General features: G+C 33.6%; 2 protein-coding genes across 2 annotated transcripts; one reads left to right on the top strand and one right to left on the bottom strand.

Moving 5' to 3' along the window:
- The first annotated feature begins 9,839 nt into the window (after nucleotides 1–9,839).
- Nucleotides 9,840–12,334, top strand: LOC138126870 (trypsin-1-like). The gene is made up of 3 exons (XM_069042667.1): nucleotides 9,840–10,101; nucleotides 10,172–10,352; nucleotides 10,412–12,334. The coding sequence occupies exons 1-3, from the start codon at nucleotides 10,056–10,058 to the stop codon at nucleotides 10,953–10,955; spliced, it is 771 nt and encodes a 256-aa protein (XP_068898768.1). The 5' UTR covers nucleotides 9,840–10,055; the 3' UTR covers nucleotides 10,956–12,334.
- Nucleotides 12,335–19,427: 7,093 nt separating this feature from the next.
- Nucleotides 19,428–25,880, bottom strand: LOC138126623 (uncharacterized MFS-type transporter C09D4.1-like). Its single transcript, XM_069042414.1, has 7 exons — nucleotides 21,618–25,880; nucleotides 21,464–21,566; nucleotides 21,045–21,411; nucleotides 20,798–21,000; nucleotides 20,640–20,746; nucleotides 19,763–19,873; nucleotides 19,428–19,707 (listed from the first exon to the last, which is right to left on the bottom strand). Exons 1-7 carry the CDS (start codon nucleotides 21,746–21,748, stop codon nucleotides 19,440–19,442), a joined length of 1,290 nt encoding a protein of 429 aa, XP_068898515.1. The 5' UTR covers nucleotides 21,749–25,880; the 3' UTR covers nucleotides 19,428–19,439.
- Between the last annotated feature and the right edge of the window lie 127 nt (nucleotides 25,881–26,007).

Raw genomic sequence — 26,007 nt, 5'->3', positions numbered from 1 at the left:
TCCCGAACGTTTCTGCTAAAATGTTGGAACCAGTCATTTATGCGATAAGCAAGAGGTACAATTTCAAGTAAATCAGGTAGCTCCGTTCCAATGAACTAAGCATATCTTGCCCCCGTTAATCTTGCGGGGAATTTAAACGGTCCAATCTAGAGCCGGGGATTCGGAATTTTAACAAATGGAAGGATCCACCACGCTTATACTTGCCAAACGATCGCCCAATAGCCCAGTCCACAAATTAACAGAAAACCTATGTTGAAAACCTCTGAGAAATTATTCTCTTGGATTTTCCTCTGCCCAGATATGAAGGTTGTGATAATTGGGACAACCTTACCGGCAAAATAGCGACTCATCAGAAAACAGGATCCGTGACAAGTAGTGTGAAGCATCGTTTTGGTTTATTAACCATAGATAAAAGTCTCGCCTAATTGGATAATCCTCTGGCAGAAGATGTTGTACTCGTGTGTAGTGGTATGGATGCCTCCTATTATCAGCTAGAACTCTCTGCACCGAACTCTTGGATAAACCCATTTCACGAGAAACTGTTCGAATACTCCGGGTACCGTCTTCCTCAAAGACATTCAGTACGGCTTCCTCGTGTTCGACAGTCCTTACATTTCTTGGAGCACCCCTAACTTCTTCTTCGAACTGGCTGCATCTGACCCGTTTCTCGACCCCGAGCGATTAATTTCAGGATTGTTTTGTCTTTGTGGAAATTGTCACGGTACAACCTTACTGCTTCACGTGCATTGTTCCCACATCGCGCAAAAGTAAGAATCATATCTACGTACTCAGAGGAAGAATACATGTTAAATGAAACACTTGAATTAAATATCGCAGCGAAATTCTATAACAAATGTCAAACTGACGTAAACAATCATTCTAATAAATGTAGTGGACCAAATCAAATGGACAGAATTATAGAGGTTTACGGATAAAAAGGAAACCTTGGCAACGCAAAATTGCGATTATTCCACCTTAATGATGCTCAACTCTAATTGGTCAACTTCAGAATGTGTTTTATCGGTTATCATTTGAGATAGGACTTTTTTTCTTCAAAATACACGTTAATATATTCGCCCTAAGGCTCCCTTTTTTCTCTGGGGAGCCAGTTCTGGGACACCTGTATAAAATAAAAATTGCGATCTGAAAATAGATATTTATGCATTAAGGGAGATATGAACATGATTTTTCCCTGAGGTTGACGTGGTTATAAGCCTTTGGCCCGAGGAATTATAAATCCACCGAGGGGAAAAACATGAATATCTCCCGTGGTGCATACAATATTTTATTTTTTAGTCTCTGTACTTAAAAGTTAAAATTTTATTAAAAATATTTAGCAGGGAAGATTGCGTGAATATGTGGTTGCTATAGTTTCCTTCTCATGAGTTTGTTGTCAACAATGTGGGGGGCGAAAAAAATTGACAAATCCCAAGGGAGATACGAGTTGTTTTTCACAGTCTGTATCTATGACGAAAAGAAACAATATCGTGTTACTAAAAAATAAACCATATTTCGTACTTTTTAAAAAAGAAAAAGATAACTTACCCAATAAAAATATAGCGAAAAATTATCTCAAGATACTGGTTTGGAGTAATCTTATAATTAAAAATACCGGGACATTTTTTTAACTCTGAACATAGTCCATACTTATTCTCTATGTTCAATTTTAAAAAACACAGATCAATGCATTGTGAGTTGCTATGCAACCAATTATACCGAACACCAGAGATTTTGAAATAATGTTAAAAATTGTTACGGTTGATGGAATTGGTCTATCATGTGTTGCATTGGAAATGTCACGCACATTTCTAATGCTCTGATGGCATAGAATAACTGCATTATGTGTATTTCTTCTTCAAACAACTTGACCATTTTGTTAAACTGTCAAGTACTTATTTTCGTTACCTTGGTTACGTGATTACATACATGCATTGACCTGTGTTTTTTAAAACTGAACATAGGGAATAAGTATGGGCTATGTTCAATGTTAAAAAAATGTCCCGGTATAAGCTTTCATTTTACTGACTTGGGGTATTACATGGACTATATCAAGTTTGACAAAGGATAAACCGTAATGCGAATCGTTGCCTTAATTTTTTTAGAAGTATTTCTTTCAAAACAAAAGTGCGATTTTTTACTTGGTTTTTCAGTCGTTAACCAGGTGTTTTTTGTTTACAGACTTTTAAAAACCACTCGGGTCCAAACTGATAGGCGCCTTGGGATTTTGTTAGCCATTCCTTCTTCTATAGAAAATTGCTTTGGCCCCATTATCCTACAATTATGTCCTCGTCCTCAACGACCATATTTAGAATTCAAAGGGCCATAAAGCAATAAATACCCAGTGGACGTATTTTGGGAAAAACCCAATCCATTTTACACTTGCTTGAAATAAATAAACTGTGCAGTGCAGTGTTGCATTAGTAGTATTGCATTTTGAAATTATAATCTCAAAATGCTTTTTTTGAGAAAAAAAAACATTGTTGCAGCCAATCATTTGACTTACATCTTCTTTTTCTTATATTTACAAACACAAACTCGTCAAATAAACTACTATTAGGTATATTAAGCTTAAATTATATGTAAAGGCTGGTAATTTTTTCAGATTTTTTTTTATTGGTAACCAATTTTGCTCATTTAAAACCATGGCCAACTGTATCGATATACACTAGACGTGTATACATGGCCGTTTCAATTTCAAAATAAAAGTGTTCCTAGAAAGCAAACCATGAACTACCGTAAAGTAGCGACATCTGTTGGATCCTTTCATAATATTTTTTTTAATTTAAAATTGTCAAATTGAACGTCACAAACGTCAGATTTTGGAAGTATTTTCTTACCTTTCTGTGCTCATTGTCAATTATAACATTTATTGTTGAGTTGATGATTGTCGTGTTTAGTTTCGTTGTGTTCATTTTAATTTATTAATTTCGAGTGACAAGCAAATTAACAGACAAATAACATACGACAACTAACCGTTACCTAACCAAGAATGTAAATTTGACAAGTTGACGTACTCGTAGATTGAAGATTGGTTAAAATTATAGTCGTATGGCGTCGCTACTTTACGGGAAATTTCAATTGTTTCATCGGAATTTTTCTCTTATGGAGAAATTGCAAAATGAAACGGCCATGTATACACGTCTAGTGTATATCGATACAGTTGGCCATGTTTAAAATACGCCTGAGCGTGTTTTATAGTTTAAAAATCTCAATCTATTAAATCCCCGCTCCCTGCGGTCGCTCTGATTTAAACTACGATCTCGATTTTTAAATCGTCTATAAAACACTTGTTGTCTTCAAGATTTTTTCTAACACTAACATCTTATCAGAAATTTTAATAAATTCAGAAATTATTCGAGGGGCGTCACCACAATACACAAAATGCGGAGGTTGCCGTGGGTACTATGGTAATAATATCAACAAATTTGGAAAAAAACAATTTTCATCGTTGAAATGTGCCAAAACGTTCCAGAAGAAATAAGAAAAAAGGGGCAATTTGTTACCAATGAAGTCTAAAAGCGCATACGAAAAGGTGTATGTTTCGTTTCAAGGCCGGAACAATAAAAAAAGCATCACGGAGGTAACGGAAGATGTCCTTTTGGCTTTTCTTGATATGGCGTAAGTGTGTAGAACTTCATTAAAAGTTAATTCACACTACGGCAAGAATCATTTGAAGAAAATGTAAAGATTGCCAGTTTTCGATGGCCGGGCATTTGCATTGAATGAAACAGAAGAAGTTAAAGAAGAAGATGTTAAGCTAGTGTGACACGATACTAAATTTCACACAAAATTCTGTCAAAATGACAAAGACAGACTATGATCCTGAACGTTCATTGGTCCTGATCGAGGGTCTCTCTCATTTTATAACAAATTTTCTACAAAATTTAGCATCGTGTCATACAGCCTTTAGGAACAAGAGCACGAAGCTAATGTGGCAGTTCCAATTCAATAATTGAACTTTTCACTTTTGTGATAATTACTGTAAAAATTATGAATAAAATGTTACTTGAATGATGTGTGTGAGCGTATTTTATGACTCTATAAGATACGTTGCTATTGATGACGTGTCTTATAGAGAAAAGCGTATTTTATGGGAAACATAAGGTGTGGGCTCAAATGCACCATGGAAACCGTATAAGATATTAGTGTTAGAAAATAGCTATTAAGACAACAAGAGTTTTATAGACGATTTAAAAATCGAGATCGTAGTTTAAATCAGAGCGACCGCAGGGAGCGAGGATTTAATAGATCGAGATTTTTAAACTATAAAACACGCGTTGTCTTCAAGATTTTTTCTAACACTAACATCTTATCAGAAATTTTAATAAATTCAGAAATTATTCGAGGCGCGTCACAATATACAAAATGCGGAGGTTGCCGTGGGTACTATGGTAATAATATCAACAAATTTGGAAAAAAACAATTTTTTGTACTCATAGCCTTGAAAGCAACGCTTCCAACATTCAACGCTCGCTCCGAAACGAGTGCTTCCCGGTCGACTCGAATGTAAAAATTGCAAAAAACACTGGCCCTTTGAGGCATTCAAAAAAAATCTGTCTTGATAATAATAAAATTTAGGTCATAAAATACAACTTCCCTGGGTTTTCCTCCATTAAAAAATTACGGTAAGATTTATAATCGTTGAAAATTGTTCCTACAAAATTCACAAATTATTGCAAAAATTGAAATATCAAGTGAAGCAATTGTTTCCAATAACCAAAGATCACTGCCTACTTGGTTTTATGTTCGTTTATGTTTAACGTATTAAAACAAAAAAAATTAATTTAATTTTCGTACAAAAAATATTGTACGAACCACTTGCGTGAAGACATCTTCCGTTCATTCGCGCTTTAATTAAAGGCACTCGCTCCTTCGTCGCTCGTGCTTTAAAAAATGCGCTCATGCGGGAACATCGTCTTCCCGCACTTGGTTCGTAAATAACTATTCATCGTTGAAATGTGCCAAAATGTTCCAGAAGAAATAAGAAAAAAGGGGCAATTTGTTACCAATGAAGTCTAAAAGTGCATACGAAAAGGTGTATGTTTCGTTTCAAGGCTGGAACAATAAAAAAAGCATCACGGAGGTAACGGAAGATGTCATTTTGGCTTTTCTTGATATGGGGTAAGCGTGTAGAACTGCATTAAAAGTTAATTCACACTACGGCAAGAATCATTTGAAGAAAATGTAAAGATTGCCATTTTCCATGGCCGGGCACTTGCTTTGGATGAAACAGCAGAAGTTAAAGAAGAAGATGTTAGGAACAAGAGCACGACGCTAATATGGCAGTTCCAATTCAATAATTGTACTTTTCACTTTTGTGATAATTACTGTAAAAATGATGAATAAAATGTTACTTGAATGTGAGCGTATTTTATGACTCTATAAGATACGTTGCTATTGACGACGTGTCTTATAGAGGAAAGCGTATTTTATGGGAAACATAAGGTGTGAGCTCAAATGCACCATGGACACAGTATAAGATATTAGTGTTAGAAAAAGTAATTAACAATTCAAAAGTTTTTCATTAATGTATCTACTTTTGCACGTTGTAAACAATTTGTTTTTTCTGATATATACAGAGTGTCCCAAAAATGGCGTACTAACGGTGCACTACGGTGTAGAAGAGATAACCGTAAACGCCAGAAAAATATTAAAAAAATTCTATTGGACTTATTTTCTGATTTGGCGGTCTTTGAAAGTGGCACTTAACAGATCAATTATTTTGAAATATATGTATGAAATTGTCATGACAGCTACGTCTAATCATACATATTATCACAGTACAAGATCACTCATTAGTCATTAGCATTACCAATATCTAATCCTGCATAATAGAGAATTTAGAAGCTTTGGAAATCGAAAAAATTATTTTAAATCCTCTACGTCAGGGATGAGCAACCCGCGGCCCGCCACACTTTCTCATGCGGCCCTTTAAAGATTTTACATTTTGACTTTTGAAACTTTTGTTAACCATTGCATAATTCACCAACAGAATCTTTGCGCAAAAATTTTAAATATGCCTAATGTCACTACGTCTGTAATAAAACTTATTAATTTTCTCAAATCTCGAGCGCTAAATCACCGCCAATTTAATGAGTTTTTAAAAAATTTGGGAAGTGAATATGGTGATGTAATTTACAACACAGAAGTGCGTTGGTTGAGTAGAGGTGCTATGTTAAAAAGAGTATATAACTTAAAAAATGATATTCAATTGTTTGTGGAAATGAAAGAATATCGATTTCCCCATTTCGAAGATAAAGAATGGATGTGTGATTTTGCCTTTCTCGTCGATATAACTCAGCATTTGAATGACTTAAACATGGAACTTCAAGGAAGAGACCAGTTCATTCATAACATGTTTGATAAAATTAATGCTTTTGAAAGCAAACTTAAAATTTGGAACAAACATCTGTTGTCAAACAACATGTCACATTTTGCACACCTAAAAAAAGAAAACCCTTCAGAAACCTGAAAATATGCCCAGCATTTACAAAAATTAATAACGGAATTTGAATCGCGATTTAAAATATTTAGATCAGAAAAAACCGTTCGTAGTTTTAACATTTTTTCTTCCCCATTTAATGTAGACGTGGAAACAGTTCCGGATGAGTTACAAATGGAATTAATAGATTTACAAAACGACACGGATTTAAGAAATAAATTTAAAAATGTTGACACATAATTTCTACCAAAAATACAAAAGTTTAGAAAAATCCCCACGATTAGGCAAAGCAAATAATGACACTTTTTGGAAGTACCTATGTTTGCGAACAATTGTTTTCCGCAATGAAAATAATTAAAAGCGATCATCGATCGAGATTAAATGATGTACGGTTAGAAAGCTGCGTGCGAGTTGCTGTGTCGTCTATATCTGCAAATATAGACCAATTGATGACCAAGAAGCAATGCCAAATTTCTCATTGAGTATTTTATTTCGGTAATTTTTATACTAGATTTATTTTGTTAAAGATATAATTTAAGTTCATCATTATCATGTTTCTTAAATGCGGCCCGCACAACATTTTTAAATTTGAAGCTGGCCCGTTGTAAAAAAAGGTTGCTCATCCCTGCTCTACGTTAACATTGCAAGGTAATGATGTATGAATATATCTTTGTTTACATTGTATTATCGTTAGTAATAATAATAAAAATAATTGATTTTTTTGTCGGAAACATGTTTTCTATATTTTTTTCATGTACATTTAAGCATCCTCGGTAAGGTAGTAAGTAGTTTGTACGCCATTTTTGGAACAGCCTGTATACAACGTGTCTCAGAAATAAGTACATTAATTTTAACTGGTAATAGAACTCGTTAATAGCAACAAAATATTTAAATATATTTTTTTCCTAAACCTTATAGTTATCCAATTAGAATTATTGAAAAATTTGGCACAAATTTCGTTACCCGCCTATGGGGATTAGGGGATTACTTGCTTCGCCGTTGCCGATAAGCGAAGAACAAAAAAGAAATGCAAGAAAACTTTCACTTGTTTCTTGCGTACTTAAGTACAGCGACTAATTGCTGCGCCCGTTGCTGTAACCTATAATGATAAGGGTGGAAGAGAAAAAAAAGAATCATATGGTAGATATTAAATGAAAACAATTTTAATAATAAATATTTTAAACTGACCCTAATGAAGCGCCCATACCCAAATAATGACAAAATGTCTCCTGAAATTAGTGTATTAATCCGTAAAAATTCTCATGAAGTAATTAAAGTAACCAGTAATCACTAATCATTACAAGAAGTGTTCAAAGTGGCCACCGTTATTGTCAATACAATAATGAAGACGCCGACGAAATGATTCTTCTACATTTTCCAGCATTCTTCTGTTATTGCAAATTGTTGTGACAGCATTTTCCACCCGTTTTCTTAAAACTTCAATTGTGTCAATTGGAATCGAATATACCAAGTCCTTCATGTACCCTCAACCCTCATGTACCCCCACAAGTAGCACGGAAATTCGCTGGACTCCCGGAGCACCCCGACGCTTCACCACACACCAACACACTACTTATCTATGTATTCACTACTCGAAAATAAACTCGCCATTTTCACAAAATTTTAGCTTAAATCACAGAATCAACACGTGAACATCTGCCTTGTGGAGTCGGACAAAACTAACTAAAAACTACACCTCGGCCGCAGAGCGGAAAAACTGTATTCTAAAAACACAATGGGCCGTATGATTTCCCATTCGTTAAGCCTTTCATTAGCTAAATAATTGATTAGACAAAGTGACAGTATATGCCAAGCACTATGTTAGACAGAGACAAAACAGTTTAACGACGTTCTTTAACTTTAATGAAAGGGAAATCATACGGCCCAATGTTTTGCGTTGATTTTACAAAAAGTATCATTTCACGGTCACTGTCATTGGATCAAATAAATAGAAAATGCGAGTAAACAGACGGCTCGTTAATTTATGGAGGGAAAAATACTGAAATGAAAATTATAAACTAGGCAAAAATGAATAGGGAATTTTTCCATTTTTTAAAATTTGTAATGAAAGGTGTTAGAAATATAAATATATACACCTTAAATGTAATGATTCAAGTACCTGTAACATTTTAAATTTATCTAGCGTGTAAGAATACGTGGGAGGATTGGGGCAATTATTTTGCTTTCCAAGAAAAATTGTGGAATTCCCTATTCATTTTTGCCTAGTTTATTTCGAAAAAATGATACATAAAAATTTTGTTGTTCTTGACGAGAACTGTCACTGGTTAAAATTAATGTACTTATTTCTGAGACACGTTGTATAATATAAATACCTAAACAGCATTTTTTCATTGTTTTTGAACCAAATAAAGACACAAAGAAACCAGAAAATCATAATTTGGATTGAATATTTTCCATATAAGTCCAGTTTTAAAGTAATTTCAAATGACTAATGCCATAAAAATGCTGTTGCAAAGGCAAAGTGGTTTTTTGCAACTTGAGTCAACTATACCTAGGTATTTGTCCAACGATCTTGAATGAATGAATTTAATTACTATTAACTTAGAAGGCTTACTGAAGTCAAAATAATTTAATAATAATAAGTCGATGTAGTTTATCAAATTTTAAATTCCTCAGTATCATATATTTAATAGAAATAGTCACCTTTCGCAATAATTGTTCGTAATTTAAAGATTTACGAGAATTGGACGGATCAGTGTATAAATTAATACAGTAAAGTCCAATGCTACTGTGATTTGTGATTAGATACATTCTCGTGGATAAACAGTAAGCATTGCATAACATACACAAATGGAAGAGGCAGAATCTTATCTTTAATTTAATAAAATTATGGCAACAGTCATCACGGTATAACACTTGATCAAGTAATCTCACATATTTCTTCTGAAGGGAGAAAGTTTTCTATTGCGAAGAGAATTTATGCATTGGTGATTCATGAAACTAGCAAAACGTAGCAGAGTGAATCCACAGGGATTCCGGGACACCAAGACTCAAAAGGCAGATCACACAAGACCGCGAAGAGTGTTGTGCAGATCCCAATTGCAAAATTTGAATTTAAAGTGTCGTGAAATTCAGTGATCACGTATAGCAACTATTGTACGCACTGTGAGTCACTGCCAACATTAAAAATTTAAGTAAATGCTTCTCAAACAGGTATCGAAAGGAACCCCTTTTCCAAACCCGTTTGAGTGTTATAATGACTGTGTTGAAGGTGCAAAATAGAAAAAAACATGTTTTTAGTTTTAATTTAGTGTTCTAAATTAAAACTAAAAACATTTTTCTTTTAATACGTGAATTTTATCACATTTAATTATGTATTTATGTTAATTTTCTTGATAATGTTTTATGAAGAAAATTAGCATAAATATATAATTAAATGTGATACATAATTAAATGTGATAAAATTCAGGTATTAAAAAAACATGTTGATTTTATTACATTTAATTATGTATTTATGTTAATTTTCTTGATAATGTTTTATCAAGAAAATTAACATAAATACATAATTAAATGTGATAAAATTCAGGTATTAAAAGAATAATGTTGACGAATAACACTTTAGTTGGAGAGACGATTTTGAAATATTTTCAAAATGAAGTCAGTCTTATTTGCAGTCTTTTTCGTAGCATCTGCCTCGGGTATATTTCGTTAACCTATACAGTACGCTCATCAAAAAAGTGTAATGCACTTTATTTTATTTTTTTACAGCGGTACCTACTTTTATCCGTACGGAAACTTTGTCACCTGATGAGAAAATCGTAGGCGGCAACGAGATAGATATCAAAGAGGTCCCATGGCAAGTCTCACTTCAATATATTGGTGTGCACATGTGTGGTGGTTCCATAATCAGCACTGACTATGTTGTCACCGCCGCTCACTGCACCTATGGGTACCTACGTGTTTTTGGTGCGACTTAATGCAATAATTATTTTATTATCATTATTTTAGTATCAATCGTAATCTAATGACTATCAGATTTGCTACCTCGTACCTTGAGTACAAATGTAACGTGGTCGAGATCACTAGCATTCACCAACACCCCGACTTCGACCCCCAACTCGGCGATTATGACATCTCCCTTTTGCACGTGGCGTCACCTTTCCGTCTGAGCAAACACGTAGCCATTATAGGCCTTCCGTCGTCGACCACTAGCTGGCCTCCTGGTACTTCCGCCTTGGTAAGCGGCTGGGGAAAGATAACGGAGAATGGGTGGTCTCCGCTCTACTTGCGAAGTGTCACTGTCCAAATTATTAGCGAATCGAGCTGCAAAGAGGCATACGGACAAAGCATCACGAGTCGCATGTTATGCGCTGGTGCTGACGATGGAGGAAAAGGTCCCTGTCAGGGAGACTCCGGGGGTCCACTTGTTATTGACAATGTTCTTGCTGGTATCGTCTCTTGGGCAAAAGGATGTGGCCGCGAAGGTTATCCTGGAGTCTATTCTAACGTGCCTGCTCTCCGCGACTATATAAAAAAAATCACGGGAATATAAGTTCTTCGAGTTATTGTTGCTCCACAAATATTATTATAAATTTTGATTTGATTGTGTAATGAATTTTACAATATTAATGAATTGAAACCCTTAAATACATACTTTTAATTAGAATAGTTCGATGAACTAGGAAAAGCAGAGTATTTTTTTTTTCTACTAGAGTTTGGAAAACTTCAACATTGTAATACTAATTTGAGTTAGGAAAAGTGAAAAATTTCGTACTAAGGGCGGAATAGTAATTAACGTTATAAGTCCGGGAACTCATAGTTTACAGTATGAGTGAGACGTTTAAGGACGAGGCGACGAAGGAGCCGAGTCTTGAAACTCGAAACGAATACTGTAAAAAGAGTTCACGGACGAATGTCGTTATGTATTTTATTTCATCCTGCCTCAAATTTCGTTTGAAAGAAACATTGAAATTAATTTCAAAATAATTTAACAAATACTCCAAATCTAGTCACATTTTTGGAACATGATTAGCAACGGCTGTTTGGCAATTGTTTATTTTGTTGAAATAATTTTGTGCGTCAAAATGACTTTTAAAGCAAATACGCCAGAAATTGTAAGAAAATCTGCAGAAGCCTGTGCTGAATTAATACCTAGCAAGAGTAGCAAGTCTGGTGAAAGGTATCAAAAACAATTCAGCCAGTTTTGTAAATGGAAATCAGAAAATAATGTGAAGAAAATTACCTACGGAAGAGGTTATGCTGGCTGGCCTATTTTTTAGATTTGGTTTAAATGGTTGTATTATTTTATTTGTGAACTAACGTTTTTAGTCTTGAGAAAGTAAGTGCATCATCTTCTTTGTGGCCGAAATAGTTAAATTGTTAATTTGTATTTAGATCTAGTTTTGAATAAAACATTTCTTAAACCTGAATAATTGTTATTGCGATTTGTGCGATTGTTACTTTTGTGTTTCCAATAGCAACACTTAACCGGCGTCCGGCCGTTTTTTGCGTTTTCCCGGATTCAAACGGATGACGTAAAGTATTGAAATTTGACACAGGATGAAATAAATAATATTTCAACACTAAAAGTTCAATTTTGGTCGTTTCCTGGGATACGTAACGTAAAAACTGGTATTTAATTGAGACAAAAGCTTAAACGCCTTCACAATTTTTCATTAATAAATTGTTTCTCTATGGTTACGAAAGCAGAACAATTTTGATTTCGCTTTTTAATTTACAAATAATTAATAGTATACTAAAAATATTCAAATGCGGGATTTTTAATCAAGACGAAGTCGAGATTGCACAAATAGCTACTGTACCTATTGCGTTATGAAAGTGGGCAGGAAAGTCAGCGAATCGAAGTCATTTATTAATATTATACAAGTTTTATAAGACACTATTTTGTTGCACGCGTTTTTTAGAGCACGACAAGCGCAGCGAGAAGTGTTATAAAGCAAACAAGTGCGACAAAATGGCTTATTTATTTATCTATTTATTTTGCTTACCTACAAGTTTTTATACTCTAATTTTTGGTAGGTAGGTACTTTAACTTGTTCATGTTACAATCTTGAAACCTCGCATTGTATTCTCGGCTAGCCGTTCATTGCCGATACGAATAGAACAAAATTACAAAAATACAATAAAAAATACAATGAATACAAATGGACCGTATTTATAAAATTTTAAAATGATATAAAATTCAAAATAAAATAAAATTCATTAATACTATAACATGTACAGATTAAGGGATCTCACAACAATAAGCCTTTTTCACCATTCTGGCACGAGAAATTATACAGGTACCTTAGATAAGACTTTCGAACCTAATATGTCGGTTATTTGCCAAAGGATTTTTATGAAATTTAAAATGCAAATATTTTAGACGATGAAGGTTCAGTTAGTAATAAACAAAATTACCTCAAGTTAAAAAAATGTAATTTTAACACATGTTTTTTTTTATTGAAAACTAGCTGACCCGGTGAACTTCGTATCACCTACAATCGCTGTTCGTTAGGCTCGTTAAAACTCAAAAACGGCTTCACCGATTTGAATATTTTTCTTTGTAACATTTTGATTAGCCATGATCAATCCTAATCAACCTTCCAACTTCAATTCATTGAGATCAATAGTACTTGCTATATCTTATACGGTTTGAATTTCGTTCGGTTATTAAATGAAACTTGTTTACAATTCCAATGAATTTGATGTCTTTTATGTACAGTCGTTGACCAAAATAAAATAGGACAAAGTGTTATCTTAGACAGTTTCACAATTCAAAAATTTGTGTAGTGTAACTGAGGCGTATGTGTCTCAGATTACAACTTGATTTGACTTGACGATTGATTTACAAAAAGTTAGGTTGTGTTTTTTCACTTGTCATCTTGTTACTGTCACTTTGTTCAATTGAATGATTCTGAGTTTTTGAAATATTGTCGAATGATGACACTTATGATACCACTGTGATCTAAACGCATTTCTGATTTCCGGTTGTCAGCTTTGACAGAGTTGACAGGCGAATTTGACGTTTACGTGGTATCATTCTTCCAAATTAGAAGAAGAGTGGTCGATCCGGAGGGTAACCCTATATTATAACATCGCGAAGAGCTGACTCGGCAGACGTTGTCTTGTCCAAATTTCAATACCTAAATTTGTTTGTGATCGTTTTGTGAATTTGTGAAAAGCTATTGGAAATGTGTAAATAAAGTAAAAATGAGGAATTTTACATGGGAGATGAATTCTATCGGCAGTATTCTACACTGCTGAAATGCTGGAAATGTGTGATGTGCCTGGAATGTGATTGAGTTGGAACCATGCGGTTTTGTTCCAGAATTTAAGTCACAATTTAATTAAGTCAGAATTTCATGTCGAAACTAATTATTTATTTTCTTCCATTAAATTTGAAATCACAATGAATCTCAAGCAGTTTTCTTGGGTGATTCAAAATGATTATGAATAAGTATTGCAACTATGTACGAAAATTTATGTGGCAACTGCGTGAATGGGATAGAGTTGACATTTGTATGACATTTCATAAGCGTGCATTTGATTTTTAAAATTTCATTACACATTGATTTGACAACTTTCAAAATTGTGCGACTATGAAAACTGTCAAAAAAATGTCAACTCTATCCCACCGACACAGTTGCCACGTAAATTTTTGTACATAGTTGCCAGATTTATCCACAATTATTTTGAATCACCCAATATTTACATTTCGATTTCGATTGCAAGATCGATGTTCAAGCAAACAATCCGATTGGTTTGATTCCCAATTTCACAATCAGCTTTCATGACATTTGTGCATGTAGGCAAATAAATTGGAATAGAAATAAAACAACTACTACATTTGTCGGACAGATCGCGTAACAATACAAAGCAAATGTAATTTTATTTTAATTAACTGGATTGCGTTTTTCCAGATTTTTCTTCAAATCTTCCAGGTTTTTTTTTCAATTGAAAACAAAAAAAAACATCAAGCAAATATGTAGCTCCTATTGTCAGTTATGATCGAGAGTGCATACAAAAATTATAATTTTTTAAATTTGTCCGAATTTTCCGACTTTTCTTTGTAATTGTCCCGAATTTTTTTTTCCGAAAACTTATCCAAAACCCTAACAAACAAAACCAAAAAAGAATTACGCATAGCCATCGTTCGAATCCTGAGTTATGGTCTTGAGTTCATACAAAAAAGCACTTTCAGTTTTCCCCGAGTTATTTTAATTTAGCAAAATGTCTCATCATTGTGGTTATACCTTATAATAACTGAAGCTTCCACTCATGTTTTCAGAAGTTTTATTTTATCTTTTTCGTTAACCATTTGTCTAACATTTGACGTCATTTAAATGTTTTTTTTTGTTCGACACTGTCAGAAATTGAGAATTTTCTCCTGTGTGAACGGATTTTGATAAATGCCACCACTTGTCAAAACGAAACGTCAAGCTAATTTTAAAGATTTTAAGCGATTTGGAGCCTTTAAGGGGCTCGTCGAACAAAAAAACGTTGTATTCAACTCGTTCGTGTATCAATTGGGTTTTTTTTGGCACGAGTGGACCAGTTTAAAATGCGAGTGAAACGAGCGTTTTAAAGGTCCACGAGTGCCAAAAAAATCCAATTTACACTCAAACTCGTCAAATAAACTACTATTAAGCTTGTTTGACACGATGCTAAATTTTGTAGAAAATTTGTTAGAAAATGAGAGAGACCCTCGATCGGACCAATGAACGATCAGGATTATAGTCTGTCTTTGTCAGATCCTGATCATGAACGATCAGGATCTGACAAAGACAGACTATAATCCTGATCGTTCATTGGTCCGATCGAGGGTCTCTCTCATTTTCTAACAAATTTTCTACAAAATTTAGCATCGTGTCATACAGCCTTTAGTTGCTCCCCCTGGATGAAATAAAAAGGCGTAGTCTGTGCCAACAAACGACAATTACAGTCGATTGCAAAAAAATCTAGTATCTACATCAAATTTTCTACACTTTCATTCATCCTTCTTATTGTCAATTTTGATGTTATCAAAACCAGCAAAATGTCAAAACTTTTCATGTTTTACGTCAGACCAACTCAGACATAACAAATTTACATCCATTTTCACTTTTAGGTATACCTACAATACGAAATAACCAATATCCAACAGTAATAAGACCACCCCAGATCGTTCTTAAATTTTCCAATATCAAACATTGGATGTCGTAACCTCTGTTGTCACAGTAATACCCAAAACACGTAAAATTGGTTATTTTCCAATAATCTGAAAACTTCCAACATAACAAATCAAGGACAGATAACCAATATGCCACCATAAACAGACTTCCGAATTTTCTTAGTTATTTTCTGTTTATCCGTTAATAAACAATATCCAAGAGTCACCGTAATAACCCTGATTATGTGAATTTGGAACAGCTATATCTAAAAGATATGATTACTTTTGTTGTTTATTTAAAATAATAATGTCTAGTCTGAGTGGTCTGTTATGCTTAATATAATTTGTAATTATCATTTTCCAAACAATTTTCTGGTGTACACTTGGCTTCAAAAAAAACGGGAAATGAAATTTGACCTAATGTGAATTGGAAATTTAATTTGTCAATTTGTGTCTGTTTGACAGTAGTATTTCTGACACATAAGTGCAGTTTTTTAACCTAAATTCTAAAAAGCCGTTTCAAACTATAAAAATTTAATAAAATCTGACAGAACTTTTTCTGACAGTTCCCGTTTTTTTTGAAGCCAACCGTATAAGTATAACTATAATGTGGTCACAAGTATTCTTTAATAAATTGAATTTAACAGTTAAATTAATGTGTATAATTTTAGCGAATATATCATGACGTTTCTTAAAGTCCACTCAAAAATCAAAAAACCCCCACCTGTTGCTGTAGGTTGGTAAAATTTAAAAAACCCTAGGTAGATATTTTTTCATACTATGTTGGTAACTATAAATTATGACATTTATTTGATTCAAAATAAAATTAAATTTCGTTCATATTGTTTTATTAGCAGCACGTTTCATTTATTTATTGATTTTTATTATTTTTACTTAAACATGCCCAGAAAAACAAGAACTTAATAAACATTTAACCTCAAAATTACAAGTCTCACCAAATTTTACACTAGACAGCGTTGCCGATAGTAATTATCGAGGAAAATGCGACGTTGGTGGTTTTTTGATTTTTGAATGGACTTTATATTCGCTTTGAGCCAAAACGGTGCAAGAAGAAAGGATGTGTTCAATTGTTTCCCCTTCAGTTCCGCAAATCCTACATTTATTAATAATCGATTGCAAACCGCATATGTGTTTTTTACAATTTCTTGTATTTATAACACAATCTTCTATCGCAAATATAAAACCCTCGGTCGTCTCAGGGTGAATATTTGATTCCTTAAGCCATACATGAGAAGCCTGAATATTAATTTCTGGTTGTTCCAGTTCTTTAAAGTATCTCCCATGTAAAGACTTCTGTTTTATATTTGCTATAGTGTCAGGTATATTTGGCTTAACAATATCTGAAATTATATTATCACTTAAATTTAAAGGTGTGTAGCCTTTATCGGCTGAAACCAAAGCATTAAAAAAGGTGTTATCACGAGCTCTATTGAGAAAATAATTTTTTAGTGAAGCAATTTGATTGTGTTGTAGAATTTCTAGATTTGAAAAACCCCTACCACCGTTTTTGCGTGGTAAATTAAATCTTTCAATAGCAGATTTAGGGTGATGTTTACTAAATTTGGTAAAAAGAACTTTGGTTTTAATGTTTCTATTCTGTAAATTAGTTTTGGACCATTTTATAACACCAAAAGAATAGGTCAGCAATGGAACAGCATATGTATTAACTGCTTTAATTAAATTATTACCGTTAAATTTTGATTTTAAAAGAGATTTAATTCTTAAATAAAATTGCTTTTCTAAATTTTCTTTTATTATTGAGTGTTGAATATGATTTGATTGGTTAATACCTAAATATTTATAAACTTCTCCTTTATTTAAATTTTTAATGATTTCTCCTTCTTGAGTTATATATTCTAAATGTTCGTAATGACCGCGACATATTGATTGCATTTTACACTTATCAATACCAAAACTCATCCCAATATCATTTGAGAAATTTTCAGTTATTGTTAGTAAAGATAAAATGTGATTCTTTTTTGATGCATAAAGTTTTATGTCATCCAAATAAAGAAGGATAGTGTGGTATTATTAAGTCTAATATTAAAACCATATCCAGTGCTATTTAATATAAAATAATAAAAATCTTTTTATTTTGGAAGGATATTTTTCATGAATTGATCATCTACCACTATGGTTTCAACAGTTTCAACATTAATTCCTTTTGTAGTCCAAACTATAAAATCGCAGTTTTTGCGTTGGGTCTTGGGTCACAAATAATTGTCCCCGAATTTGAAAAAAAAAAATTACGTTTTTTTTGAGTTTCAGCTTTCCGTCATTTTCTTTCTGGGAATCAATCGGCGCATTTATTTTGGTCTTTAATTTTTTTTTTTTTGAATAATTTTCTGCTCAACAAAAGACATTTAAAAGTTTGTTTGTCAGACACAATATCACAAGACTTACCATTTTTTCAGAAAATTTTGATACTATGACGAAAAGTTTGTTGCAACAAACTTTGAGTCTAAAAAAATCAAAATTTTTCCGAAAAAAAATAGGATGTCGAGTTATATTTGGCTAGACAAATTCCCGAATGAACAATTCAAACAAACATTCGGAACAACATCACAAATTGGATTAAAGGTTAGTTTATATTCATCGTGGCACTTTTCCTGCAACAATTTACCTGTTGTATTCCAAATTGTTTTCACACTGTAGTCAATATCACTGCTGGAGTCGTTTCTAAAACGATTTTTTAAATCCATTTCGGAAAACGTCAAAATAATTTTCTGACATTTTCTTCATTAATTTGTGTTACCAACAAAAACAAAAGCCTTGTCAACGTTGTTTTTCGCCGGAAGGGAGATTTTTGTCGACGAAAGATGCATTTTCTGACCATGACTAGATTTTTTCGCGATATTCGGCACACTATTGGTCAATACCAACTGTTTTCATAACATGAGTGAATTTGTCAATTAAAAAATTGACTTCGCTTTCCTGCATATCAAGTTTGGCACAACCGTAATGCGAATCGTTGCCTTGATTTTTTGGAAGTATTTCTTTCAAAACAAAAGTGCCATTTTGTACTTGGTTTTTCAGTCGTTAACCAGGTGTTTTTTGTTTACAGACTGTTAAAAACCACTCGGGTCCAAACTGATAGGCGCCTTGGGATTTTATGTTAGCCATTCCTTCTTCCATAGAAAATTGCTTTGGCCCCATTATCCTACAATTATGTCCTCGTCCTCAACGACCATGTTTAGAATTCAAAGGGCCATAAAGCAATAAATACCCAGTGGACGTATTTTGGGAAAAACCCAATCCATTTTACAGTTCCTTGAAATAAATAAACTGTTTGTCTATCTATCAGTTTGCAAATGGCACTGATGACATTGGAATTTGTAATTGAGGAGATATCCGTCCAGGCTACGGGGACGCTATTGTGCAGTGTGAAATTATAATCTCAAAATACTTTTTTTGAGAAAAAAAAACTTTGTTGCAGCCAATAATTTGACTTACATCTTTTTTTTATTATATTTACAAATTGTACAATGGGTTTTTAATTTTAATTAATGTATTTTTGCTTGATTTCGAATCGTCATTTTTTATTTTTTTAATGCAAAAACTGTACATTCAAAATCACTCAAAAAAATGGAACACCTACAGAAAAGCTATTGGAACGTGATGCAGGATTTTAATTAAGACTTGGTAGCCCATTTTTAATATAAAAAATAGAATGTGGTTAAAAACACGATTTTTCTCATTTTTTTAAGAAACTGTTTTTAAAAATTAATTTTATATTAAGCTTGAATTATTTGTAAGGGCTGGTAATTTTTTTTTTTTTTTTTTAATTTTGAATACACGTTTGATTTTCGCTCAAAACATTCGGGATCAGATCATAAGAAAATGCTATTGCAATCAAAAATATTATTAATTTATTGCGTTTGCAGCTCTTCGCTTTAACGTTGGAGAGATGAAATAAATAACGAAAGAACCTGACGTTAACAAGACAAAAATGATCGCGTGTGTTCCTAAATAACCTATAGCGTCAAATAAAGCTCCAAAAACCAAAGTATATATTAATGAAAATATGTAAATGAACGTGTTTAAGACGGAACAGGCGGCGGCTGCCGGAATTGGATAGAGAATTTCTGTTGCAAATTCGAATCCAACAAGTAAAGTACTCGCAATAAAAAACCTGCAACAGAAGAGTTGGAAACGTTACATTTTAGACAAATATTGGGAACACTGACCCAAAAATGGGAATTGTGAAGTACGTCGCCAGTTGTGAGTTCTCTTCCATACTGAGCACAACGAAAAGATAAGCCACACCTGATGCAATTATAATAAGAAAAGACGTCAGTCTAAAATTATAAAATGTTACTCTTTCAAACACAACATATACAGTTTGTCCCATAAGTGTGCGGCAAAATTTTAACCACGAGCTACTAGGCTTCATGTAGAACTCGGAAAAAATATTTAAAACATTCTTTGTCAAAAAATAAAATTACATTTAATTTTTGAGCTACATTTTTTTTTAATTGCTTTTAGTCTCCTACGTTGTTCTACAACCTAGTAGGTAAAATTTCGGCACATTTTAAAAATATGTACATCCTTTATATCATATTTTATAAAACGTACACCAATGCGGTGTCCTTGTTTTAAAGCATATTTCCTAGAGGTTACTTCGCATTGGCGTACATTTTATAAAATATGATATACAAATTAAATGTAATTTTATTTTTTGACAGAATTTTTTGAATATTTTTTCCGAGTTCTACATGAAGCCCAGTATAGTCCAATTTTTACCCTTTTGCGATGTTTGAGCTAGGATCAGAAACAAATTTGAATTGATCATAAATAACTATAAATGTGTCAAATTTGTTGACAATTGCTTCGAAAGGTTATGTTTATAATCAATGTAATAAGTGAAAGAAATTAAAAATTGTCAAATGGACAGAAGCATAAAATAACCTCAAAGTGACCATCAATAAATAAACGTGCCTTTTTTTTGTTTTTTTCTGTTTCTGTCGTTTCAATAAAGAGAAAGCGAGGAAGAAATCGTGACGTCACCTCAAAACGGTTAAAATTTTGCCGCGCACTTATGGGACACCTGTATGTATATCCTACTTGAATCGGTGCCATCTATCGAGAATGTAGCCAAAGACGACACTTCCGATGCACCCTCCAGCTATAACGGCCATAGCACAAATTATCCCAACCTCGACTTCGTAGCCCTGATAATTAGATTAACAATGAAAAGAGTTTCCATAAGGCAAAATTACTACCGGGAAATAATTGAGGTAGATGCCGTTAATCATAATTCCGAAGGACGAGTACATCCCGTTACAGCTTCCGAATGCTAACAATATCAACAAGTAGTCTTTGTTCTTCACCATTGTCTTGAGAATTTGAAATATTGACGGTTTGTCTGTTTCGACGATGTTAATCTGGGACTGACTGGGAGGAGTCGGTGGCTTCGCCCTAAAAACTAACCACCAACATTCGCAAATCGTCACAAATACGGATAATCACAGAACAAAACCAAAAGGAAAATCGCGGTCGTTACGGCAGCATCAATAATCACCAGAGTGAAAAAGTCATCGCCAATATCGTCGATGTTATCGCTGTTTCTGACCAAATTGGACGGGAATACACAACCGATGGCGACTCCAATTTGTGTACCCAGGATCGCAATGGCGCAAGCTGTCGACACTTCTCCGGGTCCGAACCAGGTCGATGCAAGCTTTGAAGGAATACTCAGGATGAAAATTTGACCTACGGCACACATAAACTGACCGATTAGCACGACGTAGAACCGATCCGGGGAAGCTGACAGTAGTTTGATTAAGTTTCCGACTGTTGTCAAGCCGCTGCTCACTATAGCGGTGATCCTCAAGTTCTGGAAACGTGAATGAATAAAGGTCCGTGTTGATTTGGACAGTTAGACTCACATATTTCTCAATTAAGAAATTTATTGGAAGGCAAAAAATTATGAAACTGATCATAAACATTAGACCCGTGAGATCAACTAGTGTGTCGTCTACATCATAATATCTGGAAGAATTAAATGTTTGATTGGAATTGTAATTTCTGGTAGGTACTTACTTGGCGGTGATGTTTGATATTATGGAATACTGAAGAAACTGTAAGAAGTTTATGGCGGAATAAAGGCAAAATATTAACAAAACTATCCATCGGTATTTATATACTTTAACGGATACTGGAGATTCGTCCATGTTTTTGACTGTATCACTAGCAATAACTGACTGAAATTTTAGTGATTTCTCCAACTACATATACTGATTTCCGAAATTCTTATTTTAGAACACCTGTTCATAGATAGATATCTACTATAGTTTGTGCAGCGAGAGATTGGTTGACATAAAAATCACAAAATTCTACGTAGAGAAAGTAGAACCTAGCGCACGTAAAATTTGAAATATATCCTTCAAGCAGCAACATTTCTGCCCTGAAATTATGCTCTAATTGATGTATTCTAGTGCATTTTGTAGTGTTGGATTAATTTAATACAATTTAAAATCTCCCAATCTCTCGCTGGACGAAGTATATCAAACTTACTTTAAGTTTTATTAAGTACAAAAATAATGAGTACCTACTCTAAAACTGGAAACGCCGACCACTTTATAGCATATTATCCTTGACAAATTTCAAGGTTTCGATGTAATCACAAAATTTGTATTATTTATGTTAAAAATAACATAATTATACTGTGTACTATCGGGCGTTCAAATGAAAACCTGGGCTGAGTAGGCGTTGGAAAAATTAAACCCTTTAGAGGTATTTTCATATTTGGTGGCGGAAACAAAAGACTGAGAAATGTCACAAAAATGTATTGTCAGTGTCAAATTTCTCATAAACGCCGTAAAAAGGAATGTCTAGGTAAATTTAAATTTTCGCTAAATAGATTGAAAAAACAAATTCTAAGGAAACAATTTTTGTCAGTGCTTCAAAAGGAAAAGTTATTCTCATATAATCAAACGTATTACTAATTATTTCTCTGGTTCGACGATGAATAACTTTCTTATTGCCAACTTGCTGCATTTCTGTCAAAATCACGAACGCCTTTGAGAAATTTGACACTGACAATACAAATTTGTGACATTTCTTAGTCTTTTGTTTCCGCCACCAAATATGAAAATATCTCTAGAACAGTGTAAAGTTTGAATTTCCCGCCGTTTGACACGAATGACATTTGTTTATGTTTAATCGGGACATAACTGAACATGTTTGTTTTCAGCAAAGGGTGCCCTTAGATATTTGCTTCCAGAATAGGAATCGTTACGTTATTCTATTTTTGATGTAAAACATTGCAAAGAAAGAAAAAAAAGAAAGAAATTTTGGCTCTAAATCTTAGGTTAGGTCAACATGCTCCAATTAATCTACGCTTTAAAAAAGCACAACAATTGACGGTTTCCAACGCCTTCCCAGCCCAGGCTTTCATTTGAACGCGTGATATAATCTGTTTCAAAATCAAAAATCCACCAACACTGCATTCTACCTCGAAAATACAACCGACAACGTCGCCACCTTTTGTTTTTAGTGTGTCTGCAAGTGTCAGAAAAAAATGGGGTTATGAAAGAAAATTGTTGAGTCGTTTCGGGTGTAGTTCATAGTGCTTTTTAATACTCATTTTATTATTTCACTCAAAAGGTATGATATGGTAGCTACCACCTTTTTGTACATAATAATTATTTTGTGTTACGTAAATAAACTCAACAATTCAATGTTAAATTTTGGCGAGAGGTTGGGCCAACCCAAAAAAATGAATCTTACTCTACGGATTTCTTTTTTTCTGCCAACATAATTCAACAGGTGGTAGATTTTTGATTTTGAAACATATACTTTCGTTTTTAGGGCTGACAATCTTTCATAAAAAAAATCTAAATCTGAGAGAAATAGAATTATTTGAACATGTGTGTGTTACTTATCGTATTTTTTTTGCCCTTGATATTGATAACTGTTATTTTATATGATATATAAATCTAACAAAGCACTGTTGTACGGTGTGATCAAGAATGACAAATCAAGAAATTTGGCAAATTTGAAATTTACTATAATTTTTGTAATAGCACAAACATAACCGGCATAACCAAAATAGTTATTTAAGATATAAGTGTAAAAAGTTATCCTTTATTGCACCAACCAGTTTAAAATATGACCGAGGTACGAGGGAGTATTTTAAAGAATGTGAGTGCAACAAAGAACTTTTTACACGTATGTCTTACAACATTGTATCTACGATCGTGAGATCATAACATAAATTTGTATAAAATAATTATTAGATATTGATTCAATATTTTATGAATAACCAAAGTCGTTTGAGAACCACGTCGTTTAGCAACTTACTTCTAAACAATGTTTCCAACAAATTGTATTGTCGTAATCTGACAGTTCTGTGCCATAAAAGCGTGCACAAAGTTTTATGTCACGAAGGGAAGCCCGAGGGTCCTACAAAGCATCGACGGTAACAATCATGCACGATCCAAACATTTTAATTGACAAAAGCCGAAAGGTTAAAAATTATTTTTTAGCTTGACAGTAAGTAATAATTTACTAATTTTCGGCTTTTTTTCTCCGGCCCAAACTGCACCTAGGGTAAAAATAATCCACTTCATTCTCTCGATGCATAATATGCTATAATGTCGTCTCAAGTTAAAAAATCCGGTCAGTACCGATTACGAGACAAAAAACGCCAGTAGGTACTTTTCAATTGTTTCATTGCCAACACACTTAGTCATTGTTGATCACGCTCTAGTACTGTAGTATGTGGATTGCACCAGATAAGTTTAATCTGGATTGTATCATCGTACAATGACTTTAAATTTTAAGATTGATTACAATTTTATTCACAAAAATAGTCTCTTTTATCTTCTTATCTCGAAGTTTAGTTCTAGTCTAGTCATTTTGAAACATAATTAACTCTTCCTCTTCCGTGGTACTTTATTTTGCTTTGTTTTTCTTGAACTACGTTACAGTACCGAAAATGTATAAGTACCAGAAAACACCCATTTTTTTTGTGCGTACATCTTTAATTTTCAATTCTAAAGGGAGATCAAGGTGAAAATTAGTAGTTTTCTACTTGAAAGCGTGTTCAGGCCGTTAGGCCTACCACTGGTGGGGGTTACCACTGATAAAAGTCTAATATGATTTTATTTGTTCCCTACTTGTATGAAGTCACTGTATTCACCTTCAAAATGTCTCTTAACTGGCTAACATGGCTAGCCCGTAAAATTTTACACCCGTGCTCATATGAGTGATGTGCGTTTCCAAAGCAATACGTGTAAAGCTCATACGATTTTTTTTCAAATACCGGAATTTTTAATAGTTTGTATAACTGTTATTTACAAGTGAGGAACAAATAAAATATTGAACAATACCAAGGCGGTCTCTATTTTAACAGGCCAGGACACTGGCTGTGTTGCCAAATTTCTTAGTGGGCCATTCCATAGCATCCTGAGTTTCAAAAATATTGGCACTTCCATAGAAAGACGGTTCATTAAAAAATCATTTTGGCAAGACAATTAATTGTGCAATTAATTTCAGTAATTGAAAAAATAAACATGCCACACAAATGTTGCGTACCCAATTACAAGTCAAATTATGCTTCAAGCAAGTCTTCCTGCGTTAGCGTTTTCAAATTCCCATCGAAGAAGATTAGAATGCAAGAATGGATGCGGATTTTGGAACTAGAAAACTGGCGCGTGAGGTCTTTGTTGCTCGTTCCATTAGGTCTAAAATCCATTTTAAATTATAAACCTGTATTGGTGGTAGGGTCCATACACCCGAGTGAGTAGTTTTTGGAGTTCTTAATTCATACTGGACCTTTATTAGTTTTTAATGGTCTCTGTGTACGACTTTTGAAAAAAATCTTGTCCTGAGCTGTACCGTGTACAGGTGGCATGCGTTGGAATTTGCACTGGAGCTAATGCAATCACGGTGAACTAAAAGGATTTCTATCTTCATTTTGGATAGGATACTTGTTCCGAATACAGGACTCATGAAATTTTACTAACAATAGCTATCTTATAAAACAGGAAACACATAATTACCTTGACTTGGACACCTGATATACTTTGACTGAAGTAAAATTGCAATACGAGAATTAGAAAAATCTTTCAGTGATGATTGACTGACAGCTGACAATGACAAAATAGTGGGTAACAGTGAGTGATCACAAAACTTCAAAACTAGTAACTTTTTTTAAAGGTTGGCGAAGCAACGTTGTCAGACGTTAGTGGGCCATTCCACAGACCACTTTCTGAAGTCAGTGTCACGGCCTGTTAAAATAGAGACCGCCTTGACAATACACGCATTGTAACGGGTTTTACTGGGTTCAGAAGGTGACTGGCTCGCAGGGGCGGCTTCTCTGGGTAGGCAGGTGAGGCAGTGCCTCACCAAACAGGTACTTTATTAACCAAAATCTTTTTTAATAGATAATTTTTTATTTTTTTTAGTATAAAAATATTTTTATGTT

The sequence above is a fragment of the Tenebrio molitor genome, chromosome 3 (assembly GCF_963966145.1).
Source record: "Tenebrio molitor chromosome 3, icTenMoli1.1, whole genome shotgun sequence".
NCBI lineage: Eukaryota > Metazoa > Arthropoda > Insecta > Coleoptera > Tenebrionidae > Tenebrio > Tenebrio molitor.
This window is presented reverse-complemented; position numbering and strand designations above follow the sequence as displayed.